The 17216-nt window shown below is 48.1% G+C and overlaps 1 protein-coding gene across 1 annotated transcript; it reads right to left on the reverse strand.

Moving 5' to 3' along the window:
* Positions 1-575: 575 nt before the first annotated feature.
* On the reverse strand, positions 576-12607 carry LOC104505954 (inositol-pentakisphosphate 2-kinase-like; the record flags this gene model as incomplete). Its single annotated transcript, XM_010146733.1, has 7 exons — positions 576-648; positions 1082-1140; positions 2203-2292; positions 2673-2794; positions 4269-4335; positions 4963-5058; positions 12560-12607. Coding segments are annotated over 7 exons (555 nt in total), but the record flags the coding sequence as incomplete, so codon positions are not given.
* Between the last annotated feature and the right edge of the window lie 4609 nt (positions 12608-17216).

Here is a 17216-nt window from a genome sequence, read left to right on the forward strand (position 1 = left end):
TGCTAGCCGGAGTTAAACCACAGCACTGCCCCAACAGAAAAATCAGGACAGTTCACACAAGTTTAAGTCACTCAAACAGTTGGGTTAATAATGGATGTAAATTGTAAAGAATCTGGTTTCCTAGAATTAAGCTGAAAATCCTCGGGAGCCATCAGTTACTGCTTTACCTTTTCCTACACTAAGGCCACAGAAAAAGTAACCCCTTACTGCTCCGTGAGGTGCGCGTGCCGCTGGCTCACTGCGACGCACTAGCAGCAATTAAACATGCTCTCAGCAACACGCAAAGTTCTCTTCTCCCTCCTGCAGAAGCACGTAAGGTGTTAAAACTCTGGTCACCTTTAAGGACCTTCCCAACTAGTGGTTCCTTGGCAATTCTTTCGAATGAATGAGCCTTCCTTACCTGTCCCGACTTGAAACCTAACTAGGAATTTTCCCCTTTTCTTGGTTTGGTGGGGTCCACGAGCAACGCTGCTGCTGGGGGAGGTTTGAAGTAGGATGGTAACTGCTCAGATGCTAAAGTGAAGTTGTTTAAAAGCCAAGGCAAGAAAAGCAACCAGAGAGATTTGACTGTGTACCTTAAATATTTTCAGGTTGTTCTGTGCCTCCTGTAACAAGCTCTTCAAAGCAAAGTGCATTCTCTGTTTATTTCTGCAGGGAAAAAAATAAATCCAGGAATGTCTTATGACAGCCTTTGGATTTTACACCCATGTCTAGAGGGCTCCACGGAATCAGAACCGGGCACCCAAAGCGAACACACCCATTGCAAGCACGTGGCTCACGCTCAAGTCACCGCAAAGACCGAGTGAGCATTTGCAATTAGAACTTCAAATCTGAGTAAACTAAAGAGCTCTGAGGTTTCGTGTTACGAGGGAGAAGGCACCAGTGCCTTAGAGAGCAATGCTGACTCCTGACATAGGCGTGAAGCGACACCTCTGACTCCTGACGTAGGCGTGAAGAGGTGTACAGCACCAGCAGTACCCTAAGTCGGACGAGCAGGCATTGGTCACCCTTAACACTACAGTGAGAGGCAAAGAAACTGAGAAAGAACAAAGACGTGGGATCAAGTCGCACGCTGCCTTACCCTGAGAAGAGATCCAATGGGCAGTATTTACTCGGCCGCTTCCACTTTCCGTTTGCTACCTGTTGAAAAGCCACACCACGGCTGTTAGTTGCTTCCTGGAATAACTACGCTGAGTTACTTCAGTTGTCAGGTGTGCAGCCTGAACAGTCTGTCTTCACAAGTCCTACAGCACTTAAAACCCTCCCAACGTACGAGTCGTGACTATGAGGGGTCTTCCTCATCACATGTAGCGTGCAAGTGACTCACAGATGGAAAGCATGGAGAAAGGTCACGTGATCTACAGCAAGTTAGAGCATTTTGGACACATCGTGGCCATCAGTCATAGAATCACAGAATGGTTTGGGTTGGAAGGGACCTTAAAGACCATCCAGTTCCAACCCCCCTGCCATGGGCAGGGACACCTTCCACTAGACCAGGTTGCTCCAAGCCTCATCCAGCCTGACCTTGAAGTCATCCATAGATGGGGCATCCACAGCTTCTCTGGGTAACCTGTTCCAGTGCCTCCCCACCCTCTCTGTGAAGAACTTCCTCCTGATATCTAATCTAACCCTCCCCGTTCCCCCTTGTCCTGTCACTACAGGCCTTTGTAAAAAGTCCCCCCCAGCTTCCTTGTAGCCCCTTCAGGTACTGGAAGGCTGCAATGAGGTCTCCCTGGAGCCTTCTCTTCTCCAGGCTGAACAACCCCCCAGCAAATGTGCTCCAGCCCTCTGAGCATCTTCGTGGCCTCCTCTGGACTCACTCCAACAGGTCTATATCCTTCTGATGTTGTGGGCTCCACAGCTGGATGCAGCACTCCCAAACGAATTCCATGCGTTACATGCTGTTTTAAGTTACAGAATGCCACTGTGCGCTGCTGAGCTGTGCCTGAAAGGAATCTGACCCTGGCGTCGGCCCAATCAGTAGCATCAATACTCCTCAACGACTAATCTCGCCTTTGTTTGCTTCCAGCTTCCCAAAGAACTTGTTCCATCTCTCACTAAACAGATTCACACCCAGCAACTCAGGTGTGCATCCGCCTACTCTCTTTAGTCACGTCAGGGATTTGAGCAACGTCACGAGAACAGGACTGGGACAGCAAGTAAGGCATGGCACAGAGGAAAGCAGGATGGCTAAAAAATTACCTTGAGATGCTGATGCATACAGTAACGACACACCTTGTGCTTTACCTCCTGCGAAACATGGCTAGAAAAAGGGATGAAGCCACACTTTGGCTAAAACAAACAAACAAGCACAGGTTATCAACCAAATGGGTTTCTTCAGATAAGGGCACGCAATATGCAAATCTTTCCAATTAAAGAAAACTAAAATACTCAAACCAGCCAGTCAACATCCAACATTTAAGAGCCTAACATAAGTCACTGTGTATTACTCCCAACCATTTTAGAGCCCTCACTTAGGGACACACAAAACTGCTGTGCCCTACAAAAAAGCCCCGTAAGATCTGGGAATTCCCCAGGTTTCAAATGCTCAGGGATTACCAAAGGAATATTTCATCCCGTGGGTCCCAGTGAAAGTGGTGAGCTCTGCCTTATCCCACTGCTGCGCTCCCCGTACTCCGAGACCCCCAGCAGGATCCCCTCCAACTGAGTACCTTAATCTCGATGCAGAGGATGGGCCGGTGCTCCACAAAACGGTAGGTCTGCAGCCTGGTGAGATTGGGAAGGCACATGGCATAACCGCTGAGAGTGTCCATGTCTTTATCACAGCGAGACTCTGGAGGAAACACAAACCCGACACGAACGTCAGGTGTGTGGCGTTTTACGCTGCGGTGGTGTTCCTCTCACCAGGCTGGGGGGGGGGAAGGGTGGAAACGCACTCAGATGCAGCGCAGCAGGCGTTAGCCAGTCACCCACTTGTGTACATTTGCCTCCTCCCCCATTACCAACACCAGCTTTCTGTTTCCCAGGGCTGCCCCAGGCATAGAGGGCGTCAAGAGCTGCTTCTGAAGGTGGGTTTCCAGCTCCTCCCCAGAAAGATGCCGGTGAGAGATGGAAGCCACAGAGGAAGGCATTCACTTGGCCTCCAGAGGCAAAGACACTTCTTACTGTGACCAGAGATGTGACCTCACGTCACTTATTGAAACCACATGAAGCACCGTTCCTCTGTGCAGCCACGGGGAAGCTGGGAGACCCGTCAGAACGTGGCGAGTCGTTCAGACGTCCAGGAGAACGTGTAAAGCTGAACAGAGCCCGCAGCGGCTTCGCTCCTTAGTCTGTACGTAGCCTCTTCCTATCCATGCCCGTGTTTACATCAAAGTAACAAAGCGGCGAAAGGGAACACGTAAGGAACAAGTTACCTTCCCCCCCTCACTATCTCACAGCATAGAGCACGAATTTCCTTGGCTAACAACACCCTCTTAAAACCAGCATTTTTAATATAGTCCTGAGAATAAACAAAGCAGCAAAATGGTTTCAGATTAAGAGGCATTATGTAGATAAAGCCTGTAAATAACCCCTCTCCACACACCCCCTTGGGACTGAGAAAGGTCTGCGAGACTTTAACAACAGCATACACCCCTGGATTTTCATCTGTATTACTAAAAAAGTATCTGTGTTACTAAAAAAGAAACCACCTTTCTCCAACAAAGTGCTGGGGTGCGTTGTCCCTCTCTAAAAGTACATCCATATTCAGCTGAAAGCCACGTGCCAAATCACAGACCCAGAGATGTGCAGATACTGCTACTGGACCAAACCGTCAAGTGATGGCAGGGGGAGGAGCGGAACTTGGCTTGTCAGGGTATGATTGCCCAGAGATTCTTTGGTCCAGGGTCCCTCTCTGGAGACACCCAGCTCGAGCTGTCATCACCACTGCACCACTCAATAAATTCATCTGGCCTACTTCACGTCAGAGATTCTGCTTGGAAAACCGAGGGGTGAGCCTCAGCGAAGAGGAAATGCCTGAGAGTGAGTGTGTGAGGAGTCGAGAGGGCACCCCTCAGCTCAGAATCACCCGCTACGGAGGGACTCTGGTCCCAGCAGCAAAAGCCTCGGGTGGCGAGTTCACAGCTCCTGGACTGGTAATTCTAGAACACACACAGTTTTCCACAACACATTTTCAACATGTTATTGTCCAAATGCTGGAAAAAAAGGGTCCCCATATTCTGAGCCATGATGCTTTATTTTATCCGACAGCACAACACTTTGCAGCTTGAGGAAGGCCCCTCTTCAGTGCTACCCCCGGTGCTTACCTGGCCTCTCGGGCTGAATTTTTAAACAGAGCTGTCTTACGAAGTCTAAAGGCAGCTGAATGATTTCCTGTTAAGGTAAAAAAAGACAGTTATTTCAGCACAAAAATGAATACCCAGTTTGGGGGTCTTACCTTGGAATACCCAAGTTCAGTGGATGTTAACAGCACACTAAACTCTATAACCTCTGACTGACCCCTATACACGCAATAATTACTCCCCTGTGAAGCCAAGGACTAATTTAAGTAAATACACAAAAAAAAGAGCCTTTTCCGTGCAAGTGTAACGTGTATGAAGAAACCTGCATCATTTGGTCCTTCTCACAAGTGAAAGAGTCTCACCTCGCCCCATTCCACGTCTCACCCCCCACCCTTCCACAGCAGAACTGCGTGACTCAAGTTCCAGGTATCCGACACCCAGGTAACTGGATCTGGCCGCCAGAACAATAGAAGGAGTGTCACAGAAAGGCACTGCCTCTGAGTGCACAGAAACCTGGAACAGATTTCTCTTTTACAATCTGATCACCTCGTCTGCACAGAGCAGGACCTTTGTTCTGATCCGAATGCTGCTGGTCTGTGCATCTCGCTCGAGAAGGCCTGCAAACCCTAGGAACTCCCTCTACCGGCCGTCAGTGCCCCCCAGGACATGCCAGGGTTTACAAGGCACAAGCCATTTATTTCAAGAGTAAAACATTTACCCCATGGTGAACGTAGTTCTCCCCAAAGAACTGCTTCATGACATGCTTTCCAAAGTCTACAATGTTTTGCAGATGCTGTAGTATTTCCTCTGAAGTCTGCAAGACAGAATCATGGTAATCAGCTATGAAATAATGATAAACAACACTTAAGAACATGTACACATACTAGGCAGTGATTCAGCAAAGTGGCTTAATTGCACTGCCAAGTTTGGTAGGCCAGTGCACGCTGAAATTAAACACAGCCATGAAACATGTGCTATGTTTGTTCCCCTATGCTGTCTGAGAGGCTGGGATAACCAGGGAAAGGCCAGAAGGGATGATTCTTCTTGAGATTCAGGGGAAAAAGGACAGAGAAAATGAAAAAGGTGGAAAAATCATAGAATGGTTAGGGTGGGAAGGGACCTTAAAGATCATCTAGTTCCACCCCCCCTGCCATGGGCAGGGACACCTTCCACTAGGTCAGGTTGCTCAGAGCCACATCCAGCCTGGCCTTGAACACTTCCAGGGATGGGGCATCCACAGCTTCTCTGGGCAGCCTGTCCCAGTGCCTCACCACCCTCTCCGTGAAGAACTTCTTCCTGGTATCTAATCTAAACCTCCCCACTTTCAATTTAAGAAGAGGGGGAGACTACTCGAGATGTACTCTGTCTGACCATTGTTCACAGAACAGCTAGAGGAAGCATAACCGTCAGGCCAGACGCGCAGCACCTTACCAACAGGTGAAGTGCAGGGGAGGCTATGAGTGGTACAGACTACATCACCTGGAGATTCAGAAGAGAATGGTCACAGAGACTGAGCGTCATGACCACCCTCTGCATGAACAGGCACAGAATTTGCCATCTGTCCTGAATCCTGCCCCAGACAAAGAAAAATCTCACTACAGCATCATCTTCCATTAATTTTATGTGTCTGTAAGGAAACACCGAAGTTCTCCTACAAGACAAAACTGCAAAGCTAGACAGCAACAAAGCTAAACAAGTCCTGGAAGCGGGACAGGGACATGAGCGCAGTCTGACTCTGACAGACGTGCGCTCATTAAAGATTTACAACAGCATTATCCCGTTCCCAGCATGCTCTGCTTCTCCGCATGGTATTTTGTTGATAGGACAGACAAGCTACAAGCTCCCTTTGTGTCCCTTGGTAACACACAGCTTTTCTGGAAAAAACACTACCTCACCTACCACTGTACACTATAAGGCACTGAACAACACAGATTTACTCTTGGGGTTGAGTAACAGTGAAGGAAGAGAAAGTACAACACTCGTGTCCAAGTTAGAAAATCAGAGAGGAAAAAGAACATGAGCTGGAGGAAAAAAACCCAAACCAGAGCAGAGTAAGAGACAATAAAATGCTAGAAGAACACTCACATAATGACAGAGCCTAGAGACAGGAGGAAAGGCCATACCCAACACAAATAGTAAGTGTTTATAGGTAAAAGGAGACTGCCACAAGCCAGGCAACCGTATTTGTTTTACAATACCATCATAATAGGTAGATTTTCCCCCACCCGGAAGGGTTTGTTACCTAACAAACTTAGACGGGTTTGTTTCTGTAACACAGGTCTGCTAGGACTAGGCACCAGGTTTGATACTCTAGCGGGATTCGTTTTCCGGTCTGAAGCAGCAATTCTGTGGTGGTGCATTTCCACCCCTCTTAACTCCTGGACAGCTTTATGGCCTTAGAGATTCCCATCAAACCTCAGCCATTGTGCAGGGAGTTTGGTGGTTAACCTAAGCGCCCCTTATCATACCAAAGCACTCCTGCACTGCCAAGGTGGGGAATGGCTGAACTCAGGGTCAGTTGCCTGGTTATGGTGGGGGATGAGAGTGAAATAATTCATCCTCTGCCAGCCCTGAACCTTATCACAGTCTGGGTAGATGGGTACCAGCTGGGAATTCCAATGACCACCTGCCCCAGTTAAGGCCAGGATGCACAATTATTTATGCCTAGAGTCAGTTATCTCGCAACCCTATAAATAGTGGTTCCATGGATGACCCTTTCAGCTCTCCTGGACCGCAGCGGCTGTGCCCAGCATCTCCCTCGGAGTGGGACGCCGCTTGCGAACTCTCAACTTTGCGGGTTCAGAGGACCGCCGCTCAAGAGCGACAAAAGGGCGGTGGCCCTTGAGGCTTAACTCTGCGCCCGTTGAGAGAGGCACTGACATCCGACGTGAATATTTTCACCAAACTCAAGGGGAAATTTTAACAGGTACCTTCATACAAATATACGTATAGTCTATGTCTCTATTTCTATATCTGCGTGTGTGAGTGTGTGCGTGCAGCTGTATGTCAATAACTTTGTTAACCCTGTGATGAAGTTACTGTACTGATTTATTGAGAGTTAAGTCCTGCTGGGGAATTGTGTGATCTATTTGTGTGGCGTATCTGAATACTGTTGTTACTTTGATTTATTGCTGCTCCACACTGTTGCTGTCCCAAAGTTTCACACCAAGCACAAAACTCCACACACTATGATTGATCTCTTCCCCAATCCCTCAGGCATAAACCACTGACCACGTCTGGGACTCGGGGTGGATTCAGCCACACCTAGACTTCTCTTTTGAGGAGTTTAGACAGCAAGGGCGTCCACTCTGAACCTCGTGACCGGAGGAGAGGAATCTCCTTGCTCCTTTTCCTAGTCCATATCACAACAATCTAATCCTGCATTGATTCCCCTGACTCAGTAAATAATTTTTAATTCATGTACAAACTATTCTAACCCGTTGCTAATTCGATTTCACCATTGTATGCTTTTCCATGTCGAATAAGTAGTAGAGGGGACCTTGCCATCGAATTCTGTTAAGTCACACTTCTCAAAAATTCATATCAAAATAATAGCTTTTCCCCTAATATTTGTGACACTGATCTTTAAACAGCCTACACCACTCAGCATAGTCCCCGTTTCGTGACAGATACACCGTGCTGCAAGATGCAATAATGCTTTACAGAAAAGAGAGTCCCTGCAGTAACATACAGCACCACATACTGCTACTTCAGTACGCAAAGCACTGACCAAAACACCTGATCCTTTGGAGCAAGCAGGAAAGTATGGGTTTGCCATGGCACTTGAACAGCATCCCTATCACTCTGCAAAGGCCAGGGCGAACTGGCCATGCATACTGCACGTGGAGTCGTTTCACACAACGCCTCTCCCTGAATCCTGCTGAGCCAACAGAAGCAACCTACTGCTTGAGTCTTCGAAGAAAACATGCACTACAATGCCTGAGTAACTCCCTTGTTGCAGTCACTTGGTCTGAAGAAGCACAACAGGACGTGTGAGCAGGCCACCCACTGGGTAGGCAAAAGGCAGGTTTACAGCAGCGTTGCACCATCTGCGCTTCCCAGGGGCTGGCCATGCCCAGACCCATCAGAGAGGGGTGCCAGCAGCCCCAGCTCCTTCATCCTCACAACCAGAAGGCAGGAGACAGTGCTGGGCAAGTCCTTGTTGTGTCCCGTCCCACCCCAGTGCAGACCACAAACCCGCTGTAGCCACCTTCCCTTAGGTTTCACAGGTTCCAGGCTGGGGAGGAAGTTGCCTTTCAGAGGGGATCCCTCTCTGGGAATTTAAAAGATCAGTAGTTACAGTTAAGCACCTTCCTCACCTGATGAAGTGGGAAACAGCAATTCTGAGCACCTACTATAGCAAAAAACACAGTTTATTTACAGATTTCTGCCCTTTTAATGACAATGTAACGCTCTCTAACTCATACAAAGTTAACAGTGAGAAGGAATGGTACATCATCTTGTACAGTAACAGAAATCTCAGGCAATTCCCACTCACAGATTATTCTGACCTTGTTTGTTGATGTACACAGTACCCACAGGCTTTTTTTTTTAACAGATATACATATACACATACACATATCAGGAAATAAGCATTTTGGAAAAACAGGACAGTCACTGCTACTAGAATCATAGAATCACAGGATGGTGTGGGTTGGAAGGGACCTTAAAGATCATCCAGTTCCAACCCCCTGCCATGGGCAGGGACACCCTCCACTAGACCAGGTTGCTCCAAGCCTCATCCAGCCTGGCCTTGGACACAAGGGAACACATCAGGGATGGGGCATCCACAGCTTCTCCGGGCAACCTGTTCCAGTGCCTCCCCACCCTCTCCAGGAAGAATTTCTTCCTGATATCTAATCTAAACCTCCCCACTTTCAATTTAAACCCGTTACCCCTTGTCCTGTCACTCCCTGCCCTTCTAAAAAGTCCCCCCCGGCTTCCTTGTAGCCCATTCAGGTACTACTACTACTACACAAGGAAAGACTGGCTACTTAAAAAGATCGATACTTTAAAATCACAAATCCAGTTCATGACACCTGCTCAACTCCTTTGAAGAGCGAGTGCATTTGATGACTCTAAACAAGAAACAAAAACCAACTCACAGGCTACTGGAGCATCACCTTCAACGTTAAGAAGCACTAAGATGAAAAGCTCTTGAAGGATCTGCCACCACTGCCAGCCTGTTTTGCTGAACACTACAACTCCTCCAATAGGCTCTATACAATAAAAAGGCAAAAACCTCATTCGTAGAGAAGACTCATCTACCAAAATTAGCAACATGCAATTAAAATCATTCAACGAGTCCTGCCACTTGACTTTCTACTCAGGAAATACAAGCCCTGGAGTTACCTTAGTGACTGTAAGGGTTTTTCATTAAAACACGGAATTGTAACGCCATTTGCAAGGACACCACCGTCTGTAAACACGTTACCTAGTCCCAGGTTCATAACCAAACCATACAAACACAAGGCGGTGCCCAGGCTTCTCTCCCTCTTCCACTGGAGTTAAGCAGACTGCCACGCACGTGCCCGCACCTGGATTTCAGCAGGCGCTGTATCTGAGAGCGCTTCGCTTCAGCCGCTGCTTTCAGAGCCCTTTACGCCGCACGACTTCATGCAGCCACGTAACGCTTCACGTCCTAACTCATCTCGCCATAGTCAGGAACACAGATTACACCTAAACCAACATTTTCTCCTCTCCAGCTGTCACGTTGCTACATCCAAGTTTGTCCCAAACTCTGATTATCCAGGACCTGTTTACCACCCTGAACATTAAATATTTAGCCTTCCATTCTGCTCCAAGAAAAGCTGACCCTTAAAAAAAAATAAATCACCAGAATAATAGATTCCAATCACATAATCTTCTATTTAGAGGGCAAAGCCAAAGGAATTGGGTATCGAAGTCCACGCAGTCAGAAGGGAAGGCAAATGCACAATGCTGGAACTGGCTACATGCCAGCTCTCCCAAACATATAGCACTCCCACGTTAACAGGGGATCCTGCTCTGGTGATGTGCGTTTATCCACCTGGCCTCAGAGAGACACTGCTTAATGCGCTTCCAGGGGCTCACTCCACCACCGCGTGCCCCCACAAACAGCCTTTTTGCTTTTACAACAGTAAGAGAGAAGCGTGTCTCTCTAGGGCAACTCTGAACGGAAGATCCGCGAACCGGTCCTAAGCCCAAACCCTTGGTGCTGCCTCAGCTGCAGCCCACAGGGATACTTACTGCGCTCCATCTCTAGGCTAGGAAGGCTTCCAAGCAATTCTACTGATCTGATTACGCAGGGAAAAACATACCACTCAAGAACCCGAGCAGTTCAGTGAATAACCGAACAGCATGCCCAGGGGATGACTTTTTTCCTTGTGTTTCGCTATCCCAATCCAAAAAACTGCAGGCAGGCCACAGCAGCCCACAGGAGTATTATCAACATCAACGCTGTGGTGGGTAACTGAGAAGTCGCTTCCTTTGTGACTTTGTCACACTACATCTGTGTTTGACAAACCATTACTGTGCAGCAATTCCTTCTGCAAGCCCGACGAGAAGGGGAAAATAGCTGGTTCTCAGTGGTTTGTTGTCTTAAATGGCAACAGACTGACTTTTTAGAATCATAGAATGGTTTGGGTTGGAAAGGACCTTAAAGATCATCTAGTCCCAACCCCCCGGCCATGGGCAGGGACACCTTCCACTAGACCAGGTTGCTCCAAGCCTCATCCAGCCTGGCCTTGGACTCTTCCAGGGATCCACAGCTTCTCTGGGCAACCTGTCCCAGTGCCTCACCACCCTCTCCGGGAAGAATTTCTTCCTGATATCTAATCTAACCCTCCCACTTTCAATTTAAACCCCCTACCCCTTGTCCTGTCACTACAGGCCCTTGCAAAAAGTCCCCCCCCCGCTTCCTTGTAGGCCCCTTCAGGTACTGGAAGGCTGCAATGAGGTCTCCCTGGAGCCTTCTCTTCTCCAGGCTGAACAAGCCCAACTCTCTCAGCCTGTCCCCATGGCAGAGGTGCTCCAGCCCTCTGAGCATCTTTGTGGCCTCCTCTGGACTCACTCCAACCAGTCTATATCCTTCTGATGTTGGGGGCTCCACAGCTGGATGCAGCACTCCAGGTGGGGTCTCACAGAGCAGAGTAAAGGAGCAGAATCACCTCCCTCGACCTACTTAAACTTGTGGTCTCATTCTCCCCTGCTGTATTAAAAACTGAAGTAGGCACTGTTCTCCTGGGTTCTTCCCTGCTCTCATAAGAACTCTGAACATCGTTATCCTGACTAAAGAAGCACAGGATAAGTTTCTGAAATCCCACCACTATACGCAGATCAGAACATGACTTGAGCCGCACTTGAATTTTACCAGACTTTCTTTCCAGTAAAGCAGCAGGAGAAAGGCCATCAAATAACTTGTATGTACACTGTGCTCATGGGCTTTACCCTCCTCTGCCTTCCTCTTACCTGCTTTGGAGGCTTCTCTCTTGCCCCTTGTTATCTGAACACGTTTCACATCCATCCTCCTGATTTAAAGGAAAACACCCTTCCTATACACTTACTTCCAGGAAAAAAAGACACGAAGATGAGTGTAAAGTAAGCCCTTCCCCCAGTTCCCAGCACAGCCACACTGCTGCCTCTGTGATGCCACTGAACCTCACAAAGCTAGGGCTCAGCAGCTGCCCTAACCCGGCCGTTCCCCCACTCTCAGGTCACACACCCTAAAGGCTGCTCACGAGGTTGAGGAAACACAGCTTGAACCTCCTGCTCTCTGCGCTCTCTTTTCCTTGCATCACTGTGTTCTCTCGCTCTGCTTCCCTCTGCCACAGTCCAAGAAGCTGATACAGAAGCACCACGTTCTGTTTGCGATAGACAGGACACTAAAATCACTCATTAGGGCTGTTCTGTGAATATTCCCTATCTTCGTCCAAATTCCCTGGCTTTTTGGCTACGGAACAGGTAGTCCACAGCAGACCTTTATCAGTCCTGCAGGGTTCCTCTTCTGTCCCACAGCCAGTAAAACTGTCAATTCTTCCTCAGCATCACCCCTCTCCCGTACATCAACGTGCAACATCCACACTTTCTCCACCACCACAGCTCTCCTTACAGGAAGCTGAACCTTCTGCCCCGCACAAAGGCCTGGCCATCAGCACTCACATCCTCTTAGTTACGTAAGAGAACCTCAGATTTCCTCCTGTTGCCACAACTCCGAAACGCAGGCACATTGCAAAACAACTCCTCGTTCTTACCCCTGGCAGCACAGCTCCTCCATGGGTTCCCCGCTTCCCCTCGGGGTGGCTATGAGCTTACCTGCGGGCTTTTATCAATCTTACCTTATTCTGGTTTGGGGGGGACTTCAGAAACCGCAGCACGACGCAGCGCTGCAGAAAGATAAGAAAGGAGATGGGTTGGTTAGCACCTAAATACATCGTCCTTTGTAAACAGCAAAATGGTCTGATTGCCCGACCTACCCGAGAAACTAAGGAGAGAAAAGAGAAACCAACCAACAAAAAAAAAGGCAATTTAGGCATTTGAAATGGTTATTTACTTCCAAAAAGTAAACCTATAGTACAGGGACAAATACAGCAGGTTTCCACATGTTTTACTCTTAAAAAAAAAAAAAAAAAAAATCACTAATTTGCCATTTTTACAACTCTCACATTCTGTAACAATCCAAAAACCTATTTTCAGAGTACACAGATTCTGAAAACATCCTCAGCCTTGAGTTCAGTACAAATACTTTGTAGATGTCCTAAGTAAATGAAACCTCTCTCCTTGAGCCTGTTGGTGTCCTCCCTCACAGAAGTCACCTGATGCATCATCTCTCAATCAAATCTTGCTGAAATTAACAAGCACACTTGCCAAACTGACTTTTTAGATGAAAACTGAGTTTTGACATAGTATTAAGGAACCTGTAGCCCTATTATAGGCAAGGCAACGCATAGCCCTTCCTCAGATTACTCAGTCTAAATAGCTGATCCTCAAGATATTTACCCTCACCAATGCACTTCGGCCTATTCAGATAAGATTGGGCACCGCGACCGGTGGAGGCCAACAGCTGTTTCCTGGAGTTACCTCTTTGTCACTCAGTGTGTCCCCATTTGGGCCTTACACCAAAAAGGGGTAAATTTGCCTTAAAGCACCACCAAAAAAGCACTGACACTCACATTCCCCGTCACAAAATGTCGTAGTGACACCTCAGGTTGATGGACTCTAAGCTTTTTCCCTACCAAATAACTTGCCATTAAAAATCCTCCCAGAGCACGACAGCACCAGAGATACTCTGTATTTCAGGGCTGAAAGCTGTCTCTGGACACAGCTGCAGTTGTCTTTAATCACTGAGCGGTAGAGAAAGAGCAGGAGGAGAAAAGCAACACAGGTGACAGCGTCTAATCCAAACCACTGCCAAAAGAAGGCCTGGATTCAGCCGTTGCTGGTGGAACCCAGAAACAGCCCCTTCGGTATGGGAAAAGTCTTGAGCCAGCACAAACCTCATAGTTCACCCACATCTGGTAAAAAACTCTCAGATAAAAGGATACTTTCATAGACTCACAGAATGGTTGGGGTTGGGAGGGACCTTAAAGCCCATCTAGTTCCAACCCCCCTGCCACGGGCAGGGACACCTTCCACTAGACCAGGTTGCTCCAAGCCTCATCCAGCCTGGCCTTGAACACATCAGGGATGGGACATCCACAGCTTCTCCAGGCAACCTGTCCCAGTTTGCCAATTACTTGACAAACTTTGCTAAATACTGATTCACCTTATCCTGCGAGATCTAAACAGCACGAGAGTTATAGCAACAAAGAGCTGTTAATCAGTCCCCAGCCAATGAGCTTCCAAGCCCCGCTCTGGAAAGGCGTTTGCGCTCACAGGATGCCTACAGTTCCGGCTCCTTACCCACTCAGCACTGAAGGGGCCTGCGAGCACCCAAGGGCCCACACGATACACAGCAGAACACCACCGTGCTTTTTGAACCATGCCAAGCACAACTTTCCGGTCAAAGATGCGCTGCGACCAGCCGGCCCGCAGGGTGGCTTGGGAAGGGGAAGTTTTTGGCCAGATACGTCCCTTGGTGTGGTTCAACACACCACTGCACAAATTCACCAGCACAGCACACAAGATGCCAACTGCTTTGGGGTTGGCACCACTGCAACACTGGGCCGTGTTTTCCATGCTACTGCCTTACTGAGTCACTCGGCTAATTCTTTACTTGGAAATACTGTGGGTGGTTGTTGCCACGAGGGTTTTTTGTCACTTATCCTAAATGCCTTCGATTTTTTAAAATATTTACAGCTTGAACATCAAAGATGTTACATGCTTATCTGGACGCAAAAGAATGGCCCAATGCATAAGAGAACAGGTTTCCTGAGAGGCTGTCACTGCTAAGAATCAGAACTAGCTCCTAATGCTCCCTACATTCCATTCTCTACATAAACCTCTAAAGCCCCTCCACTGCTTAACACCTTCTTTCTGTCAATGCACTGTTAGCAAAGCGCTGAGTTAATCAGAGCACAGTCCCACACAGACCACAAGATGAAAACGGGCTGCCAGATCAAGGAGAGAAAAAGCAGCACCGCCTGGAGGAAGGCAGATGGAACACACGGAACGCTGAGGCTTCACATCTTTCCACGAAGCATGGCAAGCTAGAAACATCGTGAATTCAAAGGAAGAATTCTGTCTCCAACCGTTTTTCCGTGCCCGGCAGCCCCTTCTCTGCACATATGTCCAGTATCCAGGTAGCCACCAAGTACTGTGACCAGAAAAGCCATCAGAGTATCACACACCACTGCTCTTACTCTCCACATAACAAATGTACGTGTGACTCTCACGTGAGAGCACAGCAGTTTGGTTACCAGTAACAAAACACCTCCTTACTGGTGCCCAGGACCAAACCAGGGCTACAACAAAAACCATTTCCAGCTGTTACAGAGAACTCCAAACAAAAGATAGCAGCAAGGGTACGGAAACTTGTACATCCCCAATCCTTGGCTGCTGAGATGATGCAATCAGGAGCTGTGTTCTGGGGGAGCACTATGTCGAGGCACTGTGTTTTCAGACTCCAGCCTTAGCCTCGAAGTCCCACCAAGGTAAATTAGCACCCTATTGTGAAACAATTGTTTGGGTTAAATCATAACCGGAATTTGACAGGTGCCATGGCAAGAAGCTGGGGGGGAGGTGGGGGGGGAGGGGGTCGGGCTGCGAAAACGTACTCAAGTCACTGGCATTGAAGAAAGATGGGAATGGGTACACATGACGCTCACCCTAACGTATCCGGGGAAAAAGGTGTCACTGGTCTTAGTCCCCAGGCAAGTTACCTGTAAGAACTGCTCTTCTCCAAAGCAGGTGCTACAGCTATCATTTTAATGTGACCTAGTGAAATCCAAAACCAGAGTAATCCTCGGTAGCTAGGCCAAAACACGACTGGCAGTAACGCAGGCACTTTGGATTAGGCAGCAGTGTTATGAAACCAGGATAAAATCTAACCTTTCTTTCTTTACAGCTCCATGTTTGTTACCGGCCTCACACTTTTCCAAAAGGTCTTCTAAATTTCACTGTCATCAGACAAAGCTACCACGCAGGCCTCCTGAACTGGAGGGCTTTCACAAGTTAAACGCAACTGGGGCCAATCTATCCTCTCCGTATCGCCCTTCAGAGAAAAACCTCACTTGCATCCCTGTTAACAAAATCTGTGTAAGAGCTGGTGCCACTGAAAAAAATAGGAACATTTTTAATAAAAACAGGCTCAAATGCTAGTAAAACTGTTTAGAAGTACAGAAAGATGTGTGTTTTCTGCTGTTACCCCCTCAGCTCACAGAGTTTTAAAATAAGCTTCTATAGGAAGAACCAGCCTATCCAAACACAAAGCCGGGGAAACACCACTTCAGCGTCTGCTTTTCCAGACAGGCAGGTTCACAGCACGCCTTAGCTGCGCTGTCTAGAGGCAACGCGTTACTCTAAGGTCTAGTTCTGCAGCTACCCAGCGTCGCCTGGGGAGATTCTCATCCGGGTGATTACCGGCTGGCGTTGGCGTATGCAACAGCTACTGCTAGAAACCAAGGCACTGGGAAGTAACTTTTTAAGTCCCAAAAGGAAGCCCACCCCTCTTCCCACCCCCTCATCTCCCTCGCTCCAGTCTCAAACTGTCGTACCTGAAGACTCGCCCGTACTTCCATAAGCACTCCACACAACTTACACCACCTTACCCACCTGTCTACTATATGCCATCCTCAGCACGCTGGGAGAGGCACGCGACAGACAAGCAGCACAAGAAAACCCACGCTTGGGCTGCAGTTGGCCGTATGAAAGTCACGAGTTGTAAACAGCAAGGGGGAAAACACTCAAAGATTGGGAGCAAACCTTTCCACCACTGGGGCAAACATTTGCAGACGCCACCACCAACGGCCACCCAAGGGGATGAAGATAAGAAGTCTGCCGCTTTTAGAAGGAATGGTGCCTGGGTTTCTTCACACGGTAAAAACTGGTTGTTGAATTCATTGTCTTTTGCTGAGCCCAGAGCTATCGGGAGCCCATCGAACACGGCTCTAAGCACGCAAAACCTACCCACTGCAGCTGATCAGCGCAACCTCACAGCAGTGGATTCGCGGCAGTGTACACCAGTGACACCTACAAATGTGCATTCTATCTAAAGGTCAGTCAGAGGTAGGAGGGGGTAGATTACACCAAACTACTAGTCAGGCCCTACTTGAACATAGTGATGTGCAGGTAGTAATTAATGACAGTTTCCAAGGTACTAAATACAAACTAGGGAACGATTTTGCTGGCATTCAGCTACTTCTGCAGCTGCACACTGGAGCTACAGGCAGTATGTGCCAACTGAAAACATTATTATGACACAAAAAACCCAAATGTACATTCTACAAACGCTTCAATTCCAAGTCTACTTTGAGGGTTTTAAGCGGAAAACGGTGGCTTTCTCTTCAGAAGACACCATGGATATGGAGAATGGCTTGAGAGCAGTCCTGAGGACAA

Source organism: Eurypyga helias, unplaced genomic scaffold, assembly GCF_000690775.1.
Source record: "Eurypyga helias isolate BGI_N326 unplaced genomic scaffold, ASM69077v1 scaffold49930, whole genome shotgun sequence".
Lineage (NCBI taxonomy): Eukaryota > Metazoa > Chordata > Aves > Eurypygiformes > Eurypygidae > Eurypyga > Eurypyga helias.